Genomic DNA, 25587 nt, shown 5'->3' with positions numbered 1-25587 from the left:
GTGATTTGTGCAGAGGGTGTGATGTGATAAAATAAGATTTTTACAGACTGTAGCAAGGTCCAGCACACTGGTATCTCTTTCTCTCTCAAACCCTATAGGGAGAAAATCTATTGCACCTATTTAGCTAAAGTAAAGGCATCCAATGGAGAAATTGCTCCAAGGATTTCTCTCACCTCACCTCGAACTTGCTTGTTAAACCTTGTCAGCCTGAACAGTAAGGAACTAGAATTTTCCATGACATTTTACTTCACTTTACACCATACTGTAGCAGCGTTGATGTAATGCATTCTGAGACATTGCGTGTAATTCTGAAACATTGCATGTAATGCATTCTGAAACATTACATGTAATGCATTCTAAGACATTGTATGTAATGCATTCTGAAACAAAACATGTAATGCATTCTAAGACATTGTATGTTGAAATCCATTCTGCAACATTACGTTAATGCATTCTGAAACAATGCATGTAATGCATTCTAAGACATTGCATGTAATGCATTCTGAAACATTACATGTAATGGAAATGTATTACATGCATTGGATGCATTCTGAAACACGCATTCTGAATTGTTGCATATAATGCATTCTGCATACCGAATGCCATCAGCATTATTTGCTCAGGAGGAGTTTATACGTATTTATTCAAATCAGGACTCCTAAAGCATTTAAGACTTTTGTGTTTGGTTTCATATATATTACATTTTAGACGCATATTATTTGCGCCCCAAGGACCCCCTGTGGGTCCCCAGACCCCACTTTGAGAACCACTGCCTTAGGTCCTCAGCAATACACCCACCAAGTGTGAAGTCAATCGGATGAACAGTTCTCGGGATATGCAAAGGATATTCAGACGGACAGATTGTCAGTCAGACAGATTGTATGAATTTATGGATGGATGACTTAACAAGGAGTGCAGCAGTACAATAAGCTCCAGTTCCTATACATTACAAGCAACCAGTAATAATCAGCCATGTGAAATTCACACTATGAATTCATCAAAACATTGGAACCCTAATCTAATTTATGATTAATAAGTACTGTACTTTGTAAAGAATTAACATAATCAGGAGGAGAAAAGGTCAGAAGTGTTTTTGTTTTTTGTCACCAATTAGTTTCACGCTCACAAACAAGGAATTAAAAAACGGGTCATCACTTGCCAAATCGTCAACTCCAAATAACATATTCTGTATTTCGAAATAGTATATATTAGTACATGCATACTACATCAAAGTGTCTCTGACTTTTCCATTAGTCTGACTCTTAACACAATCAGTGCCGGGATTTCTTTCAAAATAACAGCTTGGGGTGCCGCGCAGATAGGGCTGCTTTTACTCTGTAAGCCCCCCCCCAGCCCCCCCATGTATACAAAGCAGTGAATGGAGCAAGCTGGACCAGCTCATAACAAACATTATTTATGAACAATTGAGACCTTTGTCATATAATCGGTTCAGGCATATAAAAGAAGACATACATATCACAGTTTGTTTTCTAATCAGTTGCTTTTCGATATGCACAGAGTGCACAGTATATCATTTTATTTGAGGATTTAAACAGCAGTTTTATCGCTTCTGTTCGGGGGTCTCGCGACATTTGTCTGCCAGACAGGAAACGGTGGGCAGTTTTGCGATACTTGGCACGTTCAGAAACGTACTTTTTTCTCTTTAGATACCTCTATAATGTATGCTTATGTATAGTCTAGTGGTGTATATATGTATGTAGGTATGTCCTGTTGTGTGTAGAAAAATCAATAAAAACAATTTAATAATAATAGATACCTCTATAAAATTACACATCGAAAAGCAACACAGCAGACAATAATGTGTTACATGTCTTCTGTTATTTGCCAGAAGTGATTACTTTACAAAAGATCTCAGTCATTCAGAAATAGTGTTCATGAGCTGGTCACAGAGCTCTCATTGACTCCAGTGCATTCTGCCGAACTTCCGGGTGCAGTTTGGCTCCAATGGTGCGACGAGTCTGCCGTCTGGAATTGCATGATAGCGAAAATGACGTTGGTGACCTTACCTCCATTTAATATACCTTGCCGTATAGAGGGAAGTGAACGACAATGCACATGCGCGAAGAGCAAGGAGTATGGTGCAGAAGGAGATGCCAACTCCCCCAAAAAAGAAAAGAAAATCTGAATATTTTTCTCTCGTTTGATATCAATGAAAATGCGCTAGGACGTGTGTACACGTCCTAGCAACCCGTCGGTTGGATTAGTTATGACGTTCCCACACGTCGTACAGTCTAAATGGCTTAATATATTGTGCTATTAAAGTGTTTGCCTATAGCATTGTGAACCTTCCTGACTGTTACTGCATTCCACTGTTGTCCTCCAGGTCAGGAGGAGGACGGACGCAGGGTGTTGGTGCTGAGCTACCCCCAGTACTGCCGCTGCCGCTCCATCCTGGCCCGGCTCAGGGACCAGCCATCCTGTCTGCTCACGGACCACACGGTGCTGGCACTGGGCGGTATCGCCTCGCTGAGCGGGAACGCCAGGATCCTGTACTGCCGGGACACCTTTGAACACCCGGCCCTGCTGCAGAACGAGAGCATCTGTGACGAGTTTGGTGAGTTCGGCTGCGGTTGGCACCTTCCAGCCAAGCCTGTATTAACAGGTCTCCAGTTACCATAGGTAACGGGAGGCCAGTGCCAGTGAGGCCAGTGCCAGTGAAAAACGTGACATAAGCAGAGAAGAAGAAGCATTATCCGGCCGAACCGCAACTGATTGTCTGCCATTACCACACCAGGGTCGCTCGCGGCTGTGTTCTGCCGATCAGACTATTATTATGGTTAGCGCGACCTCAAATTAATGTTTTATTAAGCTCCCAACATCGTACTTTATCCCATTCTGAGCAATAGAAACCACTAATGACCGCGTACACGCGTGCACCGAGGATTGGGACGTAGGCTGTTTCTACCATGGGAGTCCTATGGGGTCCATGCAGCCACATAAGCGAAAATAAGGTAAAGATTAGGGCTGTCAAATGATTAAGAAATTTTATCGGATTAATCGCAGCTTCGAAATGAATGAATCATGATTAATCACCATTCGAACCATTTCGTTTTGTTTTAATATATATATATATATACGTTGCTGCGAGCTATTGTCAGAGTAGGGCTGTTTTTGGTAAAATAAATTCTTCAAATATGTTTTAATATAAAATAAATTGCAAACAAAAACGTGACACAAGTGACAACTTTTACAATATGTCCTTCCCATTACCATTATACAAATGATTTATTTATGTATTTTACATTTTGGAGGGGGAAAAAGCCAATTTAACACTGAGGTGCCCACAATGTTTAGGTGCCCACTCTTCCTGCACCCCTTTGCAATGTGAAATGCCACCGAATCAGTAGGCCTTTTCCACTTTGCTTCTGTCTCGTCATATATGGCCTATGTGAAATATGTCCATATATGCTGATACTGTAATAATAGCTTTTTTCAACAGCTGAAATGCTTTTATTGTGAAGGCAAACGTTTCTAAACGTCTCACATCTTGCATTTCTCCGCGTATGCATACCTGCAAATAGCCGATCTACAAGATCACAACGTGTTCCGGATGCGACGCGTTGTGAGCTTGCAGATAAACCATTCTCGGCATGCAACACATCGTATACGACGAAGCACAAGTCAGGCTTCACTTCAATCACTTGAGAGCTGTGTTTTGTTGGCCGAGGCGACGTTACACAGCGCTCCTCGACGCAAAAATAATAAGCTATGGGAAGCTAGTTTTCGGTGGCAGCGTGGCACGTTGTGTTTAATCAAACAACATCAAGTTTACCTCAGGGACATGATGACATGTTCTACTTCTGTGTCTTGGATCAGCACGAGCAGTGCACACATATTCATAGAGTTGTGACTCTGAGCTGCGCGCATCAGAGTGTGATTACGTCAGGAGTCGGGACAGATTGGTGTTTTTTCCGCTACATAGTAATGCCTGTTTAGGGTGTTTTAGCTGGGATGGAAATCTGGGACACTGTTGTACGAAGTGAACTGTCAAGAGACTGACGTTCACACATGTTCAGGGACGACACTGCGGGTCAAGACTGCGCATGCATTCATTGTGTTAAAATGTTTTAACGCAATTAATTAACGCCGTTAACGCGATCATTTTGACAGCCTTAGTAAAAAATATTATTTTTTTACTTTAATCAAATCTTGTAATCTTGAGGTTGGCAGAGATGGATTAAATAGCTATTCTTGATTTCTCGAGGTTGGCACAGATTGGGGTAAAAGTCGTTGGGTATTTTACTGTGTTCAGAGGAGTAAGTAACCACATGACTGCTCGTGTGAAACTTCAGTAGCCAATATGGTTGCGGTTTGCAAAGCCAAGCCAAAGCGTTGGTCCTACTTTGCAACTGTGACTATTTTGCCGTCGTCTGAAGTGACGTTTCACATTGCTTCAAAGCAAAGTAGACGACCTTCCGTGGCACTTGAACATATGGTGTCGTGATAATGAGTGAACATTACATTTGGAAAATACGTTCAAACTGGTTCTTCACCTGAGTGATTGATTCATGTTCTATACAAAAAGTAAACATTTGTAAACAGTTTACGTGGCACAGTCTCGCGAGAACTCACAGCATTTTTATTGTTCTTTTTTTATTCAAACCTTAATTTAATAAATTGGATTATTCTTTTATTTTTTACATTTGAATATTCTTTCGAATATGGAATAGTCATTGGCAGCACTTCAGTGTGTACATTCTGCCAGATAATATGAATCGATCCCAAAATTGTGCTTGAATCCAATCAACTATCTTTAATAATATTCAAACTCAAAGTCGTTGAAATGGTAGGGTTTTGTCGCTGCTAGACCAGCAAGACTAAAGATGCTTTAAGTAATATATAATCTATCTATCAGGACACTCGTGCATATCCAGGTGGTGGTGCGGGTCAATGCAAGACAGTTTACATAGAGTTAAAACAACTGAACATTCAAAAGAAAGTATCGCACACACTCCAAAACACGAATAAATGCAGGACTTGCTTCACAGGATATATTGCACAGCGCATTTTGCCCTACGGTTCATCAGGTGCTGTACAGACAGGTGCAATCTGAGAACCCATTGGCAAATAAAGGAAAAACGGCGCCCACTTTTCTTTTGAATTTGATGCAGAGTCAACAGTCTGTCTCGAGACTAAGACAGGTGTGAGTGATCACTATTTATAGTAACATCCCATTCTTTTGGCGGGGAAAGTGAGCAGACAAATTTGGAACTGGAACACTTCAAATTGAAGCTAACGAAGGTGTGCTTGCTCCTGAATGGATGAAATTGGTGACCTTTGACCTATCTGAAAGTAGTTCCTGTTTAGTATTGCCAGCGGAAGAGGCCCCTGGGGCAGTACCAGCATGCTAACACTAGGGGCAGCAAAGGAGTTAATAGCCCTAGAATGTCTGTAATCTTACATACATTTCATGTATTCCAAATACCAAATACAGCCATATCAGTCCTATCAGAGCAGTTAGCAGTAAACTTGTAGCACTGTGTGTATACTCATCCAGTAATTAATTCCTAAGACTTTAAGTCAGATATTGTCCTCTAGTTTCATATCCATGTGAAAGTTCTGGCAGAAAACATATGTTATGTAAAATATCGCCACTTTTACATGAGGAAAAGCTAGACTGAAAATATAAAAACTTCCTTTGGGAACAGTCGATGTTTGGGAAGCACAAACATTATGACGCACACAATTGACAGGTGTGTTGCGATTGACAGGTGTTGGGTAATTGATCACACAGCCTATTTTGTGTGCCACATACATTTGTGCTTCCTAAAGTAAGTTCAGTCCTGCACTCATTCTGGGCCCCTCGCCGGAGAGAATGTCGGCCGTTTGCAGCTCGTGGAAAAATGGAGATATTTGACTAAATACACATTTTCTGCCAGAACTTTCAAATGAATATGAAACTAGTCCCCAAAACGACTCCAAGTCTTATGAATGAATTATTGAGTGGGTGCAAAGGCAGTGCTATAAATTTAAATGGCGACGAGGTCAGTCTGGTAACTGCGCGGATAGGACCGATCTATGGCTGTGTATTTGGAATACATGAAATATATATGTAAGATCATAGACATTCTAATCTATTAACTTGCAAACTTAAAATATTCACCTAATATTCAAACATGTATTCACCAAGTAAAACCAACTTACAGTTAGTTTATTTAAAATGTAGGCCTATTTGTGTGCTCGTGCTCCGGACAAGTGACTTTTGTGCCCGGACAAGTGAATGTGAAACTTGTCTGAAGGACAAGTGCCTCAAAAAGTTAATGTCAAGCCCTTCCTACAGGTATAATCTGCAATGTGACTAATTATAAGGAGTTCTGTATGTGTCAAAATTACATTTGGTTTGATTTCCAACATACTGGATAATACAGCTTTAGCCATTGGTTTTGATTTCAGTATTTCTGTCACTGATAGAAATGCCAGAGGAGTATTTGAGTTGAGGTTATGGACTCTCTACAGCAGTTATATCTACTGCTTTGTTTGTGTTCTAATCTGTGTGCGGTAACCCTTGATAGCTCCAGTAAATCAAAGCTATCTAAAGAAACGAGAATAGACTTTCGAATCAATGCTTTTAATTTAGTTCATTAAGACTTGCATTGCGATTCAGTACAATACTTGATAATTAATTGGCTATCATTCCCTATTAAGAATTTTCAATATGCTAATTAAATTCCATTTTGCCTCACTGGGCACGGCCCAAATGGGGTGAGTCGGTTTATACTATATACACCACCTGTGGCGGTCATGCCTATGACGAGCATTTTCCCCATTCATGTGAAGCATTATGAACTAAGTGCTGCACCATCTCCATCTGCCACTCAACAGAGCTTTCACTGTACTCTACCTCATGAACCCACTCTTTTTATTAACCCTGAGCGGGGACAAAACAATGGAATAATGTGATTCATCTGTCTTTATATTTCCTTTACTCGCCCGGTTACAGCGAGTTGGCACTCGCATTAATGGCTCCTCTGGTCAGAAGTCATTGTTTTTCTTTTCCTGTGAATTTGCCAGTTGGCAATTGCACATTCTTGTAGGGGAGCAGCAGAGGTGAGAAGGGAAGATTGTTGTAGGAGTCGGAAAATAAGTTATGAATAGTAAAGCTAACATCCTGTGGCAGCTGTTGCTCATTCACTTGGCTCAATAATGCCATTCCTTTGTGAGCCACATTGAAGCTAAACGTTTGTTTAGAGAGCCTAAGGGAGTTCTAGGTTGACTAAGGCTTTCTATGCCATTCACTTGAAGGTTTAGCAGGTCAGAAGTAGGAGAGGTCAGTAGTGACTGCCATTACACTCGTGACTGTAAGCTCAGCGTCTTTTTATTTGCACGCATGCACCGACGTACACAGGTGTGCACTGTGCATGCACTCAATGGCTCCTGAATAAATTCATATTACCCTTGAAAGAAATTCTAAGACGGCACATATTAAATCCACCTTTATTAGGATAGTACCAGTACAGTGGATGAACAAGACATAATCAGCTGTTAAATGAGCGAAGTTAGAAATTGACTGGGGGACCAATTTTACTGCCTATTTCTATTCTTCCCTCAATGCTAATTCTGACCTTTTGGATTCAGCTAAATCTGCTGTGGCAGCTCTAATAGCTGTCCTCTTGTCTGGACTAATTCATGAAAGTGTGTCAACCTACCTCAGGGGGTCGAGGAGACGAGGGGGCTAGGGAAGGAGAGGCCAAATGAAATATCTGCAGCCTGTTAGCGTTTGTTGTGTAGACTGTGGTTTTCAGTGCAGTTTTGCTTTCAGCATATTACCAGATTAGGTCCCACGAGTCTTATCTGTTTGCCATATGCATGTGTGCTCATGTACTGATCTCTGCACACGTGATAACCATGGGACAACAGGTTTTCTTTTATTTTTTTCCAGTGCGCCCAGTATGCCATCATACTGGTTTTACTTCGGGGCTAGGTATGTCCTAAATTAAAGATCTCTGTAATGCCACTGTAATGTTCTGTGGGAAAGTATTTAGGGCGGTAGCAATAATAAGGTGAACACGGCACTTTCTGACAATTGTCGTTGAGAAGTTAAATATTTGCGCAGGCCTGCTTGCGAGGCTGCAGCTTGATGTAAGGTCACCCCTAATGTGATCGCTGCATCGGTAATGTGAATGTCACTGTTGTTGGCCAGTGTGCTTTATCTGACTTGATCCATATTCATGTTTTGCATTAGCGTCATCATAGTCCGTGGCCCTGTTTTTTTTCTGTGACGGCGACTGGTTGCATATCTTTGAGCCCAACTGCTCCATATTCATGTCCGGCACATCAGCGTCATCCATCCACTGCCTCATTCGTGACATTCATGCCATTTGCTTTACTCATTATGGCCACCACAACCTCTCTGCCAACACGGGTTAATTTTTAAATTGTAACATCTTATGGCTCTGATTGAGGAAAAGTCAGCAATTGCCCCTAGGGACACCAAATGTGCTACTGCTACAGTACTTGGCCTCGGATGGGTGAAAATACTTTGCTTATTTTCAAACATATCTTCATATAATTTTTCCTAGCTCATGCTAGGCCACCATTTATGTCTTCGCTCTGTGTCTCAGAAGTGGGCTGAGAATATTTCTGAATTTTCCTACCAATGACAAACTACAGCCTATGGGCAGTATTATGCGTGTCTTAAGTACCAGGTCTTATTACTTAACTTAAGACCTGGAGCCTAAGACCACGCCTCCAGGTCTTAAGTTAAGTTATAAGACCTGGTACTTAAGACATACATAATACTGCCCTTTGTCTTCCTGTAAAGTTAGCACACTGACATAGAAGCTAAATTGAAATCATGTTTTGAAATGACCACCGATCATGTCATCGATAGGGTCATCAGCAGGCACACTATCCACAGTCCGCCTCTGAGAAAAAGTGTGAAGAAGACTGACATGGTACAGTCCTATAGTGAGCATTAGGGGGAAAAAGATGAAATGTTCCTTTAAATGAACGCTGGGGATTTCACTGTGCAGTCGTGTGAAGCCAGAATGTCCGAGTCCATGTTTGTTTATTCAGTGTCATACACTTCTGATACACATCGGTTGTTGTGTTAGATGTACATACAGATACACAGTTTAGGAAGTGACTTATTACGCAACAGATAACCAGAGACAAGCTGGGACGTTTATAGCTTATACTACAATTTTCTGTTACACGGTTAGTCCTTTTATAGGCTGTTAAACAGAGAGACAGATAAAGAGAGAGAAAGAGAAGAGAGAGAGAGGGAGTTACTAGATAAGGTGAAATGTTCATGACAGATGATGGTAACTTCGGATTCATTGCTGTGATAGCACTAAATATTACTAGCATTACTTTGCCGGGATATACACACTGTAAAGCATAATCTGTAACTATATCTCAGCTTAATTTTAGTCCTGTCTGATGAATGAACACTGATGTTTTACGGTGCAGTGGTTGTCCATCATTATTTCCATCATATTAATTTGTAACTCTAAAATTGATGGGGATTTTATTGTGTGGAAATGTGTGTATTTTTCTTCATGCCTGCTTGAAAGCCACTCATTTTGGGCATGTGTTGAAGAGAATATTATAGCCATAATTCTCCTTTTGTTCTCCTCTTCTGGAGTAATGCTCACAAATTACTCACCTCCCCCCCAACCCCTTTGGAAACCTAACACCCCTTGTGTGCACATTGCTTGAATCAACAGTATTTTGAAAGTTGGTGAGGCAATCATGTTTGGGGTGAAGAGGCTCTCTCTTTCTTCCTCCCTCTCTCTATGGTCTTACTAACTCACTCTCTTTTGACCTCCATTCCCCACGTTTTCTTGGCATGGAAACCGTATATTTCATGTGCGGTTAAGTGTTTTCTGTTTGAAATAGCTCTTGCTCTGTGACCGTTTGATGTTTATTAAAAAGGAAAATTTTCAGTGGAATCCTTCTTTGGAATCCTTTTATTTATTTATTATTGTTTTGTAATCCCCCAAAGTGGCAGGAGAGGAAACATGTTGTTTTACTTTTATACAGCATATTAATGCTGTCCAGATGCCCTAAACAATACTATTTACTTTTGCTTTATTTTAAGTGTGTGTGTGCGCGCGTGCGTGTGTGTACGTGCGCGTTGGGAGGGCCGCCCTAGTACTACCACGATAAGAACAGAATGTAAACAGTGATAGAAGAAAGATTTCTTTGTCTTCATTTGTCACTCCTCTTCCTACTGAAACTGATATCCCAACAGAGGGAGAGACGGAGAGAACAAAAGGAAGTTATTTTAAATCTTGCTCTATCATGTCAGGTATGTTGTAGCTGTAAAATGAATGACACAATATACTGTAGCTAGCTTTAGTGGGTGGTATCACTTGCATGAATGCGTGATGTCCTTTATTCCTAAACTTGAGCCCACTCTCCCTCTATTCAAACATAAAATCACAATATATGAAAGAAATATGCACTGACCAGTATAGGATTGTCCTATAATCAGCCCCACCTGTTAATGTAACTGACAAATTGCTTACTAAGCTCCCTTATTCCTATCTCCTTCATGGAATTGTGTTAACCATCAGTTGATGCATCTTTATTGACCATATGTCATGGTATAGCGAGGTCATAAAACGTAAGATTTAGAAAGGCGAGGGATAATATAATACGCTGCAACCGTAGAATCAGATTTCATAACTAGGGCATGCGTTTGTGTTATTGCATCAAAGGCAAGCTGAACATGTGCTTGAAGGTTACATTATGTGAGGGCTGATCAAAAAGTTGTACGACTTAGCCTGCATTTCAAAGACCCCGGTGCATAGAACATTATTACAGGCTGTCAGCTTCAGAGTAATCTCTCCTCCAGATGACATGCAGTTGTCTCAGCGTTCCAGGCATTTTCTGAAACCCTGTTGTAAACCTTCGACGGTGAGGTGAATGATTGAGTTTTGTTTTCCATTATTATTATGGATGGTTGGAATGGCAATAAATCTCCTTCCTTTCAGCTTCATTTAGTTATTTCTTGAATGGACACAAAACTGGGTGGTGTGATATGTCACGGTGCAAAAACCATCCCTGTGTTCACATGCCTTGCTGCTTGCCGCACTTTCTCTCACATTCACTTTTCAGTCCAATAAAAACACATGAGCACTCTGAAGGAGACAGCCTGTAATGATAAGCAATATTGTTCTTTGAAACAAATGATCAGTTTACATCATCATGTACCTTGTTGGCCGAACAAGACTACATCTAACAGCACATTGTTCTTTGAAACAAATGATCAGTTTACATCATCATGTACCTTGTTGGCCGAACAAGACTACAGTACATCTAACAGCACATTGTTCTTTGAAACAAATGATCAGTTTACATCATCATGTACCTTGTTGGCCGAACAAGACTACATCTAACAGCGTTTGGATCTCGAAGCTCATGTGGCCAGCCGTCGGTGATCTATAACGTATCTGTGACGTACATATGACCTCAAATTTGGTTTTAGCTTGATCCAACCCCCATTGACTTCCATTATAACATTATTAAAGTTAAATATGCAAAAGGTAGCAGAGGTATACTATTTTCTTAGCCTGCTGACAGTGCGCACGAAAGATCTGGCACTTATTGGTCCAGTGGTTTGTGAGATTTGCCTGGACAACCACATACAGGCACATCCAAACAGACAAGCCCTCTTGTATTCGGTTCACCTCCTACAGAGCCACAGCATAACACTGTTTTGTTTTTTTTAACCACGAGAAATTACATACTGTATATTTATACTCTCAAGAGTCACTCCTCTGCTTTGGATTATACTCTCAGCAGAGTGATAAAATGTGACTATAGCCTTGATAAATTCATGCATGGTCTGTTTTATTCATTCTTCAAATAGTAGGGCCAGTACAAATAACATACCGGTAGAACATAATGTGCAGAACACTATAGTATTTACAGTATATAAAAACATGATTTCTAAATAAGTTCATGATTTTTCATTTTTCAACATATGATGTAATCAGCAGTACATACAGGCTTTCTTTTTAAGCAAACGGTTCATATAGATAAGTAAGCATCTGGCCACAGGTCAGTCTCCAGAAGCCCGGACATTTTATTTGCAGTACAATTCTAAAAATGTTTAAGCTGAATGACTTAAACTGAATGACTTAAACCTGACTTAAAAGCAAGGACGCCCGCACGACTCCAATGTCTTAGTTTCTCTGAACAGTCTTACCGGGTGCACGGTCGAGGAAAGTTAACTTTACAAGAAATTCTCTAAGGAGAGAGAATTTCTTGTTAAACCTGACTTAAACCTGTGCAATAAATACAATACTGTATCCTATTTATTCTATCACGTTACAGTACTTTCCACCTCAACTGAGTCAACTGAGCGGGATCTTGAAAGCAGTCCTTTGATTAGCATCTAGCATCTCACTTAACATCTGCAGGTACAGGCTTGTTGTCACTTCTAGTTTCCAAAACACGGTTGATGTCTAGCTTCAGCAAATCACATGGCTTCAACCGGCGAGTGATATACTGTAGGACAACGGTAAACGGAGGACTGTGCATGAGCATTCTGTAAAATATACAGTCTTCTCCAAGGCATTTACTGAAAAATGTGACATTCTCGACAAAAAATATTGCTCAGGGATGAAACTGGAACTCAAAAGATGAAGAGACATTTAGCTATGTTGAGAATTTGTAAATACTGTAGCAACATTCTGAAGATTCTTTTTAATGTGTAGGTTTACAGTACATAACATTGAGATCCAAACATCATCCTTAATTAACTTAATTCATTGTATTTCGATGAAAGCCTTCAGGGCTCCTACACAAGGGCCTATAAACAAGGAATAGAGAGATGGTCTGGCCTGTACTTTGAAGGGAATGATTATTTATAATCACCATAGTTTAATGCAGCATAGATTTTTGGAATTACAATTATGACTAGGTTAATTTTGAAACTCCATCCCATCAAATGTAACTAGAGCGTGATCTATTAGAATACATATGTTTTATTGATGTATGAGCACTGTGTTTATCCAGCCATTTGTTTATTTATAGGTCGATGCTATGATTTTCTGCTATTTTCTACCCCCTGGAGTAATGAATAGGATAAGCCTTGAAGCTTATCCACCCCCTCCTCTCTCGCTCTCTCTCTCTCTCTCTCTCTCTCTCTCTCTCTCTCTCTCTCTCTCTCTCCACCCAGATTGAAATACGGTGATTTATGTTGAGTTCTCACCACAGTCTGTCAATATCAATAATATTTAAGTGTTTGCCCTCTTTTCTTTTCTTTTCTTCTTCTCTTTTCCTCTATATTATATAACTATAACTTTGAGTCTTCACACTAACATCCTCAGTGCAGATTTAACTCAGAGTAATAATGGTCACCCACTCATGGTACTATGGGGCGTGTACTTGAGACTCATGGTACTATGGGGCGTGTACTTGGGACACGTCTTAAGTGCTCCTACTGTACTTTCATCACTAACAATGAAAACTGCAGCAAGAATAGTCATTACACAGTCAAATCTTCCATGTTAATTTACCCACTTATATCTAAGAGTTAAATACTAAGGTTTCTTTTATACTGTAGCTTCTACTTGCCAACACATACTGTATTCACTTCAGATATTTATTATTTACAGTTTGCATTTATTAGGCTGTAGCTCTCATCTGTGTAATCTATGTGTATTTTAACTTTTATTTATTTATTTATTTTTTAACTTTAGACAGCATAACGTCACTGTGTGTCGGCAGAGGAAATTCAGTCGGGAGACAATGGTTGTATGTTGTCGGAACAGGGCAACACAAAAGCGTTTTGTACGTTGTAATTACAGTGTGCAGCTGTGTGCGCGCCTTGTGTGTCTGTCTTGATCTAATGTTATCAAGTTCTTCCAGGGTCAAAGGCCACCGCATTCCTCAGTGTGTGTGTCAGTCTGGGCTCAGATTAAAAGCTGCCCCAGTCTGATGTTTGATGTGGGTTAATAGGTCCTTATGGCACTGTTGGCACAATGCTTCTGTTATGAGGCTCCTTCACTGAATGAGGAAAGAAAGGGAAGGATATATATATATATATGCACATATGCGGTAAGCTCCTATTTACCTTACAAATGGGAGGCTTGCATACACAGGCTTTATGAGTTTACACAGTGATAAAAGTACACACATTCACACCCCTGTTGAAACGTACACCCAAATGAATCCGATCAGAATGATTTCATAATCCTCTGCAATAATAAACTTCTTTGAACAATTTAATTGGCTCTTCCTGGAATGGTTCAGCCTCGCTTCATTTAATCTGATGAAAGACTAATGTTGCTGCTCCCCGGGGTGAGCATGCACAACGGCACACAAATAATACATTAAGAACACTCTGCTCCCTCCTTTTACTTTCCCTCTAAAACAGGCATAATAAAGTCGGGGAAATTCATGGCTCACTTTTGCTAATTTCATGGTCCCCGAATTGCTTTCTTATTTACATGCTAATCGTATTTAATAATTGGAGGTCACTTCTAAGTGAGAATCCTTCTGGTTTCCTGGTAAAGAGAGGAGAGGGATATTGGGTCTGATGATGTTGATATTTTGTGGTTCATACGCCCAGTGAGACGACAGTCATATATGACGCCCGTACTATGAAGCCAGTCATACCCATATTTGGGATTTTTTTTATCCCAATCCGACCTCCTTTTGACCTAATAAAAAAAAAAAGTTAACTATTTCAAACGGTATAAAACATATATTCAGGGATTTCCTTGCCTCGCAGCATGCACATAACACTTAGTGCTGACCAGTCCCCCCCCCCCCCCCCCCCCACACACACACACACACACACACACACACACAAAGACACCACTATAGTCCCATATTTTGCCAATGTAATGTTCGCATTTGGAAATGTGAAGTTAGACTTCCTGTACACTGTGATGTACACAGTCAAATCCTCAGTGTTCTCCGGTTGTGTTTGGTTCCGTTTATTATCTACGCTCAAATCGAACACTCAGGATTTTACAGGGTAGAATGTTGTCTTTATGGCGAGGTGGGCTATGCAAAACGCGAGAGAAGTATGTAAGATTGAAACCGACAAAGTCATCATGATGGTTGAGGAAAATGTCCTGTTTTTCTCGCAGAGGGATATTGATGATGACACTTTGAATGGAAAGCCTGTGTACCGCTCTAGTGTGGACACAGAAATGAGCTCATTACTGGAGCATTATGCATACATATATACACACACACACACACACACACACACACACACACACACACACTTGCATTACTATGGCGAGGAAACCCCATTTACATTAATTCATTTGGCAACTAGTTCATTCGCTAACCCCAGCAACAGCACGAGCATAACCCCAAGGGCAAGTGTAAGCCAATTAAAACGTTGACCTCGACCCTAAATCTAACACCCACTTACCCTTCAAACTCACTCTTCCCACCCGACGACGTGTCTCAAGAAGAGGGACCCCACATGAGACACATGTTAAAAGAACTACCTGAGAAAGATGAATGTGGGAGGAAGTTTTGAAGTGTGAGCTAAAAATATGTCAGAGTATTTATAATGTTTCTGCCACACACACACACACACACACACACACACACACACACACACACACACACACACACACACACACACACACACACACACACACACTTACTTGCTGGGATCTGGGCTTGTCTCCATGGCGACGCTAGTCGGGAGTGTGCCGGGGCCTAGTCAGTGTTCCTGACAGGTTTCTCCTGATGATGATTGATAATTACTAACTGACTTGTTGTCCCCCTTCCCCTGCAAACATATGGTGGGAGCTGCCCTCCGCCATGGATCTGCCAAATTGTTCCCTTTTCTGATAATGGCTTTTTAATGTCGCGTTTTGTCGTGTGTGCATTGCAATAATTCCCCCAACCCACCGCATAACCCCCCCCCCCCCCCCCCTCTCCGTCCGCCTTTGTAATTACATTGGCTGCCTGCTCACACAAATTTTACAGTACAAGGAAGAGAAATGGATGGGAGATGCACAGGAGTGACAGGTAGTCTGGCAGTCGGTGGGTGGGATGGCAACGATTTCACATCCAAATCCATATCCATGTGTCCCCCTCCTCACGCTCCGGCGGCGGGATTTAATTTGACAAATTGTCGGGACAAACGAGGAGGAGCACCATTTTTGCAGAGTAGTCTCATATTAGAATTTAAGCACCTGATAATGGTCGAGGCACCAGGGCCGTATTTCAAAATGGCGAGCGAGTGCCTGTTCATTCCATATTTGTGAGGGGAATTATATTACCTTGTGTGTTTGCATGCATAACAGCACTTATTTAGAAGCAAATGGAGGCAATCTCATTGTGTTCACAGAGAGCCCACAGAGGGTATCAATTCTACAGTATAAACATGAATAATCTACTGCACAGTACCTGTTAAGACATTTGCATAGCTGCTACTGTATACTATGGTCATATTACCACACTGTAAAATGGTATCGTTTTTTTGGTATTGAATCACCCTAACAATTAACTGGCAAGGCATACCCCTTTTTATATTCACTGATACGTACTACTGGATAGACATACTGTAGCTGTTCATACCAATGTGATATTGGAATTGAGATAATGTGGCAAACAATATATTATGCACAATATGTGGAATTACAAGCATTTCTGCTGCACACCCTGCGCCTAAGATGTTGGATATGCATGCCTGGCATTTCGATGGTTTTTGTTAGTGCTTCCACAGTTCTGTGGGCGACTTAATAAAACGTGAACGACCTCCATTCCCTGCAGAATCAGGTCATCGGGATGCTTCTGCATCTCCTCTCCTACGCAGTCTACCCTTAAGGGCGCGTTTGTTTTTCACTGCCCCGGTATCCCAAACGGGTAGGAGCAGCAGTTTACCTATATATATTTCCTCATACTGGTTTACTTTGTTTTGTTCACCTGCTGCAGCATGCAAAAGAAAAGGGCTGTTCTCTCAGTTATTTATAATACAAGTTAAACTGAGGTGTGCCACAGGCTACGGCGACAGGCAGGGCTTCGTGAGGGAGATAATGATGGGTGCACACACTGCTGTCACTCATCCAGTGGAGGGTGCAGTCTTTAAGGGAAATAAAAACAGCCAGTGAGATGTAGTACGGTATTTGTATAAGGAGATGACGGGCTGGGAGACGACAAGAGCGGAGTGGGACCCCCAGAAACCAGTGAACAGAGAGCGGAGTGGGACCCCCAGAAACCAGTGAACAGAGAGCGGAGTGGGACCCCCAGAAACCAGTGAACAGAGAGCGGAGTGGGACCCCCAGAAACCAGTGAACAGAGAGCGGAGTGGGACCCCCAGAAACCAGTGAACAGAGAGCGGAGTGGGACCCCCAGAAACCAGTGAACAGAGAGCGTAGTGGGACCCCCAGAAACCAGTGAACAGAGAGCGGAGTGGGACCCCCAGAAACCAGTGAACAGAGAGCGGAGTGGGACCCCCAGAAACCAGTGAACAGAGAGCGGAGTGGGACCCCCAGAAACCAGTGAACAGAGAGCGGAGTGGGACCCCCAGAAACCAGTGAACAGAGAGCGGAGTGGGACCCCCAGAAACCAGTGAACAGAGAGCGGAGTGGGACCCCCAGAAACCAGTGAACAGAGAGCGGAGTGGGACCCCCAGAAACCAGTGAACAGAGAGCGGAGTGGGACCCCCAGAAACCAGTGAACAGAGAGCGGAGTGGGACCCCCAGAAACCAGTGAACAGAGAGAGGAGTGGGACCCCCAGAAACCAGTGAACAGAGATGGGACACTGAACGTCATGAAGAAAAGACAAACGTTTAGTCAACCTCGCATGACTTCCTGTCTTTGTGTCGTGTGTGTGTGTGTGTGTGCGTGCGTGCGTGTGTGTGCGCGTGCGTGTGTGAGATATGGTGCTTTTTCGGCTGGTTTAGGGTGCGTGAAGGTGGTGAGTGGAGGTCAATACCAGGTCCTCTACAAACACGTTGTCAACGCGGGGTCTGGAAACCTGCAGGGGTCCTAGAGGATTCCAGGGGGTCCTCAAACCCTTACTGGTTCATTGTACACTTGTACAGTGTATATTGGGGTTCCAGAGATACAAAGTCTTATCAAAGGGCCTAAGGCATATCAAACTGGGGGTACTTCCAATTAAAAACATTGAGAATCACTGCTGTATACTAACATCAGCCCACCAGAGAGAGTGTGAGAAAAGAGATGGGTAGAGACAGAGCAGAGGCAGATTTTCTCCGGCTCGAGACTTATTGAGTTGAGGACCTGCGGCTAAGTGGGTGGCTGTTGTTAGCTCGTTTAGTAAAAAGCCTGTCTAATCCTTCCCTTGTACTCCAGTGTTCACTCTCACAGCCTTGTACTACACTGCTTTCAGTGTGTCAGGAGCCTCCGATACAGGTGCTCTCCAAACACAACACTGCTCACCGACTGTGAACGCCAGTGGGAAATTGAAATGGTTTGCTCTCTACCCCCCAACCCCACCTCCTTTAAATGCACAGTCTTCTCCATCAGTTACTTTGTCTCTCTTCCTGCAGGTCTTTTTTTCTTTCTCCCTCTCTCTCTGTCTGGGTATCTCTCACGTGCCTTTGATAAACTATAAAACCGTAGACTCTTGAGAGATTTGGCAAACTAGTGTGCACGGTTCCACTCTTAAAAGTGAATTGACAAAGATATGTGTGTCTATTGTATATTGGTCAGATCGGCCGGTGCGACCATAGGTGTGCCGCAAGCACAGAGCCACAACTCGCGGGAGCTTCCAGATGGGCAATTGCTTGTGACAGACTTGTGTCCCTCACTGCCAAAGGGCTATAAGGGGACAGACAAAGTAGTGTTATTTTAAGCATAGCTGCTGTGGTGCTAGTGCTACAAATATTCTGTAAGGAACTGTAACGCTTCTGTGTGTGTGATCAGGGTAATTCAGAAAAATGCTGTCACTTCATCGCTATACCTACTCTGTCTCTCTCCCTTTCTCGTTCTCTTGGTCTGTCCCTTTGTATCTACAGTAAGGAGGGTGTTGTTGCCGAATGCCAGGCATAATTTGGGTGTGTAACAGTAACCAGTATCGGACGCCTCGGAATGAGTCGACCACATTCCTCATTAAACTTGGCCATGGCTTTCAGCCTCATAGTGCGATGGAATATTCCTCCTCTTGCGTGGCTGTGTTCATGGGTGAGAGTTAACCACTATCAATTGGCGCTGTGAGGTGTTTTGCAATTTATTGTTTATATTCCGCAACCGCTTAATTATATTATATTAATGAATCAGTCAAATCCTCTGACATCGCATAGAGAATTTGACGATTAATAATCCCTGTACACTATCCACCCTCTCACTCTGTGAGCGAGCCCTGCGCCACAGTGATCGATCAATTCCATGATAGAGATGTTTGACGTGTTACATATTGCTTTTATTGTTTGAAAAAAAGTGCCCATCAGTGTGACGCAAATGACTTTGCACAGAAACGTGCCTTGGGGTGGAGGAGCTGCTGAATAAATCAGATGTCAGATGTGGCAAAGAGAGTTATGGGCATTTCAGGCATGCCAAATATTAGCTGCCTGCCATTGCCTGTGTTCCCCAAGTTAAAGTTGTACTCAGGCATGTGGCACCATTCCTGAATACCGACTGCAGCCAACGACTCACTTGTTGAAATGTACAGTAGGCCTGATAGAATGGCCTGTTGGTACAAGTAAAGATCCACCATGTAAAGAATTAATTGACACTTTTTTAATAAAGTTGGATATTGGACGCCTGTCACAGTAATGTTAAGTTAAGTGAAGACTTGCGTAATTTCTCATGTCAGTTAACTTGTTCTGCTAGTATGTAATGTCAAAATTAAGGCTCTCAAATTAAACTGAGTGAAGGGCATGTATTTCAATACCACTACTAGGTAATTGAAGTACCTAAAAGTACTTGAAATGCTTTTAGACTAATACTTGACTATAAACGCCAAGTCATTCATGCAACCTTGCAGAAATATCATCACGTCTGTATGCCTTATATTGTGGAGGTGTGTGGCCTAAACAGTGAACGTCCTATCAAGGTGAAACATGACTTTAATGAGCTGGCATTCACACTTTCACAGTAAGACTCACCTTAGCTTCAGAGTATTTGAAGGGCAGAATAGATTAAATCAGGTGTCATTACATTTTGCTCATCTTTTGATTCACTCACACAGTACTAATCGATTACCTTTCTACTCTATTCTCCTAATATCGCAGAATCAATGTTATTGTTAACCCTAAAACCTTGATTGTCTAACCATTAAGCCCTATTTCATACTTCCTAGCCGAAAATGGCCGATCTACAAGCTCATGCATTATGACGCGTTGTGAGATTGTAGATCATGTATTTTTATTTTGTTTATTTTAGCCTATGACATGATAGGCACGTCAGGTTAAAAGTGGTTAATTATTACTCGCCCGCCTCTTCCCCATCCCTCTTTTGAGCTTTGATAAGGCACCAAATTCCTGTTTTATTCTACTGACCTACAGAACATTTTACACAGGCAGAGCTAACATACAGGTAGGTACAGTACAATTCTGGAAGGCTTTATTCAGTTATGCTAAAATCAAGGGGATGACAACCTTGAAAAAGTCTGTTTCAAAGACGAGGACCCAAAGTAGTGCCTTGCTTTAGCGTCCCTTCAGTAAAGAGGGCAACAGCTAATTGGTACAGTTGAGAAGTCTTTTTTTTTGTGCCTCACCTCAATTGACTTCACTGCTATTGAGAGTGTGGTGTAGAATTTCTGTTAAGTCTTGAGTGAATTATTCAGCTGCAAGTCCTTTTTTCATTTAGATAAATCCTTAGACGATAGAACAAAACTCAACATCACCTTGTATATTCAACCATCAGATTATAAAGAATGGGTTTTATAATGGCACAATCGCTACAGAAAAACTCATCCAAGGGGGCACTTTTCAGTTTTAGACTTTAGGTGAGAGGTGTTTTGTTGAAGCATCTGCATTCATCAACCAGAGTCAATCAGCTAATTTTCTTCTGGTTCCCTGTGGCTCCACTGTGTCGTGTTGAGCCATCAGAACCCATCCAGAGCAGTCTCTTAATGAGTTTTTTCATCATCAGTGACACCAGCTGAATCATAATGAAAGAGAGTAGAGGAAGCAGGCCTGTGTTTAATTCAATCAGAATTCAAAATAAATAAATAAACATAGATAATGGTATACTATTATATAATCTAGGTTTGTACACACACGCACGCACACACACACACACACACACGTGCACACACACTTATATATATGTATCAGACAAAGTTCTGTCACAAAGCTTGTAAGACCTGAGTGTTCAAACTGGATCCAAAGATCAAGTTGTCAAGACTACACATCTCACAGCTGACTTCCATGCCTCTGGGGGTGTGCTCTGTGACAAGGCATGATGAATTCACACCGAGGGAATTGTGTGTGTGTGTGTGTGTGTGTGTGTGTGTGTGTGTGTGTGTGTGTGTGTGTGTGTGTGTGTGTGTGTGTGTGTGTGTGTGTGTGTGTGTGTGTGTGTGTGTGTGTGTGTGTGTGTGTGTGTGTGTGTGTGTGTGTGTGTGTGTGTGTGTGTGTGTGTGTGTGTGTGTGTGTGTGCGTGCGTGCCTAATCTCATATACTGTACCTCTGCAACTGCTGCATTGTGCTGTAAGAGTATGTGATCTAATGCATACTATCTATTATTCTGTATGAGGATGTGTGTGTCTGTCTGTGCACAAATGTACAGTATGCCTCCAGGGTCTTGAGAAGGCGAGAGCCCTCTGGTCACTTCAAGTGGTGTGAGCAACCCAGTTAAGTACAGAGGCACAGACCTACAAATAAATCTAACTCATTTGGGGCAGATGGAACTGGGTGACTTGATAAACAACCATTTTTGCACAGCATAGTCTTGAGAGATCACTTTGAAGGATTTCACTTCTTCAGTATGTCCTTGTATGTCCAAAAGTGATGCTTTTCAGGGAAATGGAATAAAGAACCTGCCAGGCTGCCAATATAGTTATTATTGTTAATACCTGTCATTGGTTAATGACAGGTATTAACAATTATTTATAAATAAATAAAAACCCACAGGCAGATACACTGTAACCACTTTCAACCACTACTAGTTCCACGCTGTGAGCTTTGCATGACACTGTCAGTATAAAACAGGGCCTTCATTTATGGAAAAAATAAAAAAATAAAAAAATGAAATAATTATGGTATTGTGCTTTTTTCCCCTCCTGACTGCAACGATATTTTCCTGTATGTGTCACACGACTACCACAATCATCGCTGTATTTGCTACATACTGTATGTAGGTTCAGAAATTCTGGCCATTCCTGATTCTCTCTTTTCATTTTGGATGACTTTTCTCTTATACAGTACAATGATGTCACAAGCAGGCAACATCAGCACTTCTCAACATCCGTTCATCCGCATGTGTGTGTGTGCGCGCTTGTTTGTGTGTGTGTGTATGCGCTTGTTTGTGTGTGTGTGTGTGTGTGTGCGCGCGCGCTTGTTTGTGTGTGTGTGTGTGTGCGCGCTTGTTTGTGTGTGTGTGTGTGCGTGCTTGTTTGTGTGTGTGTGCGCACGCTTGTTTGTGTGTGTGCGTGCGCTTGTTTGTTTGTGTGCGCTTGTGTGTGTGTGTGTGTGCACGCGCGCGCATGTTTATTTCCTCACATGCACATTGCCCACATTAATTAGGCAGTGAATGGTCTCTTAATGGAGCAGCGTCAGGCTTTGTGCAGCAGCATTTTGCAGTAAATTCCGCATTATTTCCGATGCGGTGGAATGTGACCTGATGAAATATGTAAACAGAGCCTGGCCAAGTTATGTAACTATTACTGTGTTCTATGTGCAGTGCATGGTGTTAGGAGGCTACAGATAGGTCCACCCTGGATATTAAATAAATACATAAATGGCAACCACACTGAGGGCATGAACTCGATGAGACCCACTGCTGAGTTCTGGTTTGGATACGGGCAGTGGTGGACAGTAACTAAGAATATTTATTTGAGTACTGTACTTAACCCATTTTGGACTGAGGTCGATAAATACATTTGTTCTGAAAAACGTATGTTTCTATGTCAGTGGTACTTAATTGAGTATTTGTATTTTCAGATACGTTTGAGTCGCCACCGCATTTCAAAGACCAATATTGCATTTTTTACTTTTACTACCTTTACGCTTTTTAGGATGGGGAAAGGTACTGTACATTATAAATAATATCTGGGATTTATATAGTGCTTTTCTAAGAGAGAACAAAAAAAGAACTATCCATCCATTCATCCATCTTCAACCGCGTATCCGTAGTCGGGTCGCGGGGGCAACAGCTCCACCATAGTGCTCCAGACTTCCCTCTCCAGAGCAACATTAGTGACTTCCTCCTGGGGGATTCCGAGACGTTCCAAGGCCAGTGAGTCGATGTGTTTCCTCCAACTGCACCTTGGTCTGCCCCGGGGTCTCCTCCCAGTGGGACGTGCGTCGAGGACCTCCATAGGGAGACGCCCGAGAGGCATCCTAACCAGATGCCCGAACCACCTAAGCTGGCTCCTTTCCAGGCGAAGGAGCAGCGGTTCTACTCCGAGTCTCTCTCGCGTGACTGAACTTCTCACCCTATCTCTAAGGGAGATGCCAGCCACCCGTCGAAGAAAACTCATTTCGGCCGCTTGTATTCGCGACCTTATTCTTTCGGTCATGATCCACACTTCATGACCATAGGTGAGAGTAGGAACGAAGATTGCTCGGTAGACAGAGAGCTTTGCCTTCTGGCTCAACTCTCTTTTCGTCACAACAGTGCGGTACAGCGACTGCAATACCGCCCCTGCCGCTCCGATTCTCCGGCTGATCTCCTTCTCCGTCCTCCCCTCACTCGTGAACAAGACCCCGAGATACTTGAACTCCTTCACCTGGGGTAATGCCTCATTCCCTACCCGGACTGCAGGAAAAATACAAAAATAACGAGTTGTCGAATTATGAATTTAAACCTATTTCAAATATACAGTAATGAAAATAGCAAATATTATTGTCAGCTTCAGAACTGCTATTTTCACTATTGATATTATAATTTATATATTTTTGAAAATGTCTGGAAAATCTTTGAATTCTTTTGGAAAAAGTCAGAATTTCAATAGAGCAGTGTACTTTGTAATTTGTACTTACTTGCTTATTAAAGGCAAGTACTTCAGTACTTTCAACTCGAGTACAAATTTGACAGAGCAACTTTCACTTATATTTAACCAGGGGTATCTATACAAATATACAAAGTAATGGCTTCAGTACTGGATATGCGGTGCGCTTGTCTGCCACATGCTGGGATGGAAACCAGCTCTGCGTCAGGGCTGTCCATATCGACTATGATGACTCATGTGTGTTATGAAAAAGGGTTGATGTAATATCTTAATTTTAATGAGAAAGAATGAGAGCGAGAGAGAAAGAAAGAATGAGAACTTGGAACAAAATTAAAACACACCCTACGCTGTACTGCAAGTGATGATCACAATGTTGAAAATGTGTTTTTTATTTAACACTAAAGGGATGACAACCGCATAGCAAATGACAAATGCCCTTGTAATTTTCCCTTCCCTGCCGTAGCTGTTATGGAAATAATAACACAATATGAGAGGCTGCTGAGTCGCAATCACTTTTACCCTTTCTAATGACTACCTCTTAGCTCCATTCAGCTGCAGTGTTATTCTAACATTTTCTTGATGGGAATTTGATCTGAAAAAAATAATCACAGAGGCCCCTTGGCAGGGAACAACCTTGGATAGGATTTAATTGTCATCGCAGATGGAAAGAAGGAATGTCGAGGCTGTGAAATACATGACTGAACTTGGCTCATTTGAAGTTTCTCTTTCTTTCTTCCTTTGCTCTCTCTCTTTCTCCCTCTCTCTCTCTCTCTCACTCACTCTCTTTCCTTTGTGCTTATCTCATGTTTGTGTTGCCGCGTCAAGGCAAGGCAGTCTGCCAAGAAGTTACATTACAGTCACTAGTTGACATGAGCGTGGGTGTACAAAAAGGACTTGGAGGGTTTAAATACTTTATTGTGTGCGTAATGTGAACTGAGCAATTATATCTGCCTGCCTTTTCAAACAAAGAGCTCCTATCTAGGCAGGTTCATGTGGTTCTAATTAACAACGGTAAGCTCTCCGATGCGAGGGGGGTGGGGGGGAGCCAGAGGTAGTGCGATGATATCTGCGGTGCCATAATAAAACTGTGCTTGGAAAACACCTTATTTTACTATGACCTTTATTCCATTGTATTCACTCGAGTGTTAACCAATGAGGTATTTTAAATATACAGTAGTCATAACGTGCAACTATTGCACTTGAGAATGAGATGTGATGATATTGGGGATCCGCTCGTAATTTCCGGCGCATTAGTCCGATAACGTGGCTTTGCATGCAGCTAGAGTTAGGGACAGGGTTAGTAATGGGCGAGTCGGACCAACGCACCGTTGGAATAATGCGCGTAATGATGCTGACCCATGATGATGTGGGCCAGTAAACAACTGCATAATACTCAAGTGTATGAACAGAGTATGTTGTGCTTTTCCATTACCCTCTATTGGTTAAAACACAGATAAATGCATGTGTAAATGAGGCTGGTGGAAAGTGTTGCCTTTATGGCTGGTTGGCCATGCTGATTTGATTTGAGTTTTTTTTTTATGTCACTAGGAACT

At 42.0% G+C, this 25587-nt stretch overlaps 1 protein-coding gene across 3 annotated transcripts in view; it reads left to right on the top strand.

Moving 5' to 3' along the window:
* LOC306931616 (AT-rich interactive domain-containing protein 5B-like) overlaps positions 1–25587 on the top strand; it is a 92511-nt gene that overhangs the window by 32248 nt on the left and 34676 nt on the right. For all 3 annotated transcript variants that reach the window (XM_079513071.1, XM_079513072.1, XM_079513073.1), the window contains one exon: positions 2345–2575. In XM_079513071.1, the coding sequence (XP_079369197.1) occupies positions 2345–2575 (231 nt within the window). The remainder of the gene's footprint in view (positions 1–2344; positions 2576–25587) is intronic.

The sequence above is a fragment of the Electrona antarctica genome (genome assembly GCF_951216825.1).
Source record: "Electrona antarctica genome assembly, chromosome: 10".
Classification (NCBI taxonomy): domain Eukaryota; kingdom Metazoa; phylum Chordata; class Actinopteri; order Myctophiformes; family Myctophidae; genus Electrona; species Electrona antarctica.
Note: the sequence above shows the minus strand (reverse complement) of the source record. Positions and strands in the feature narration are given on the sequence as shown.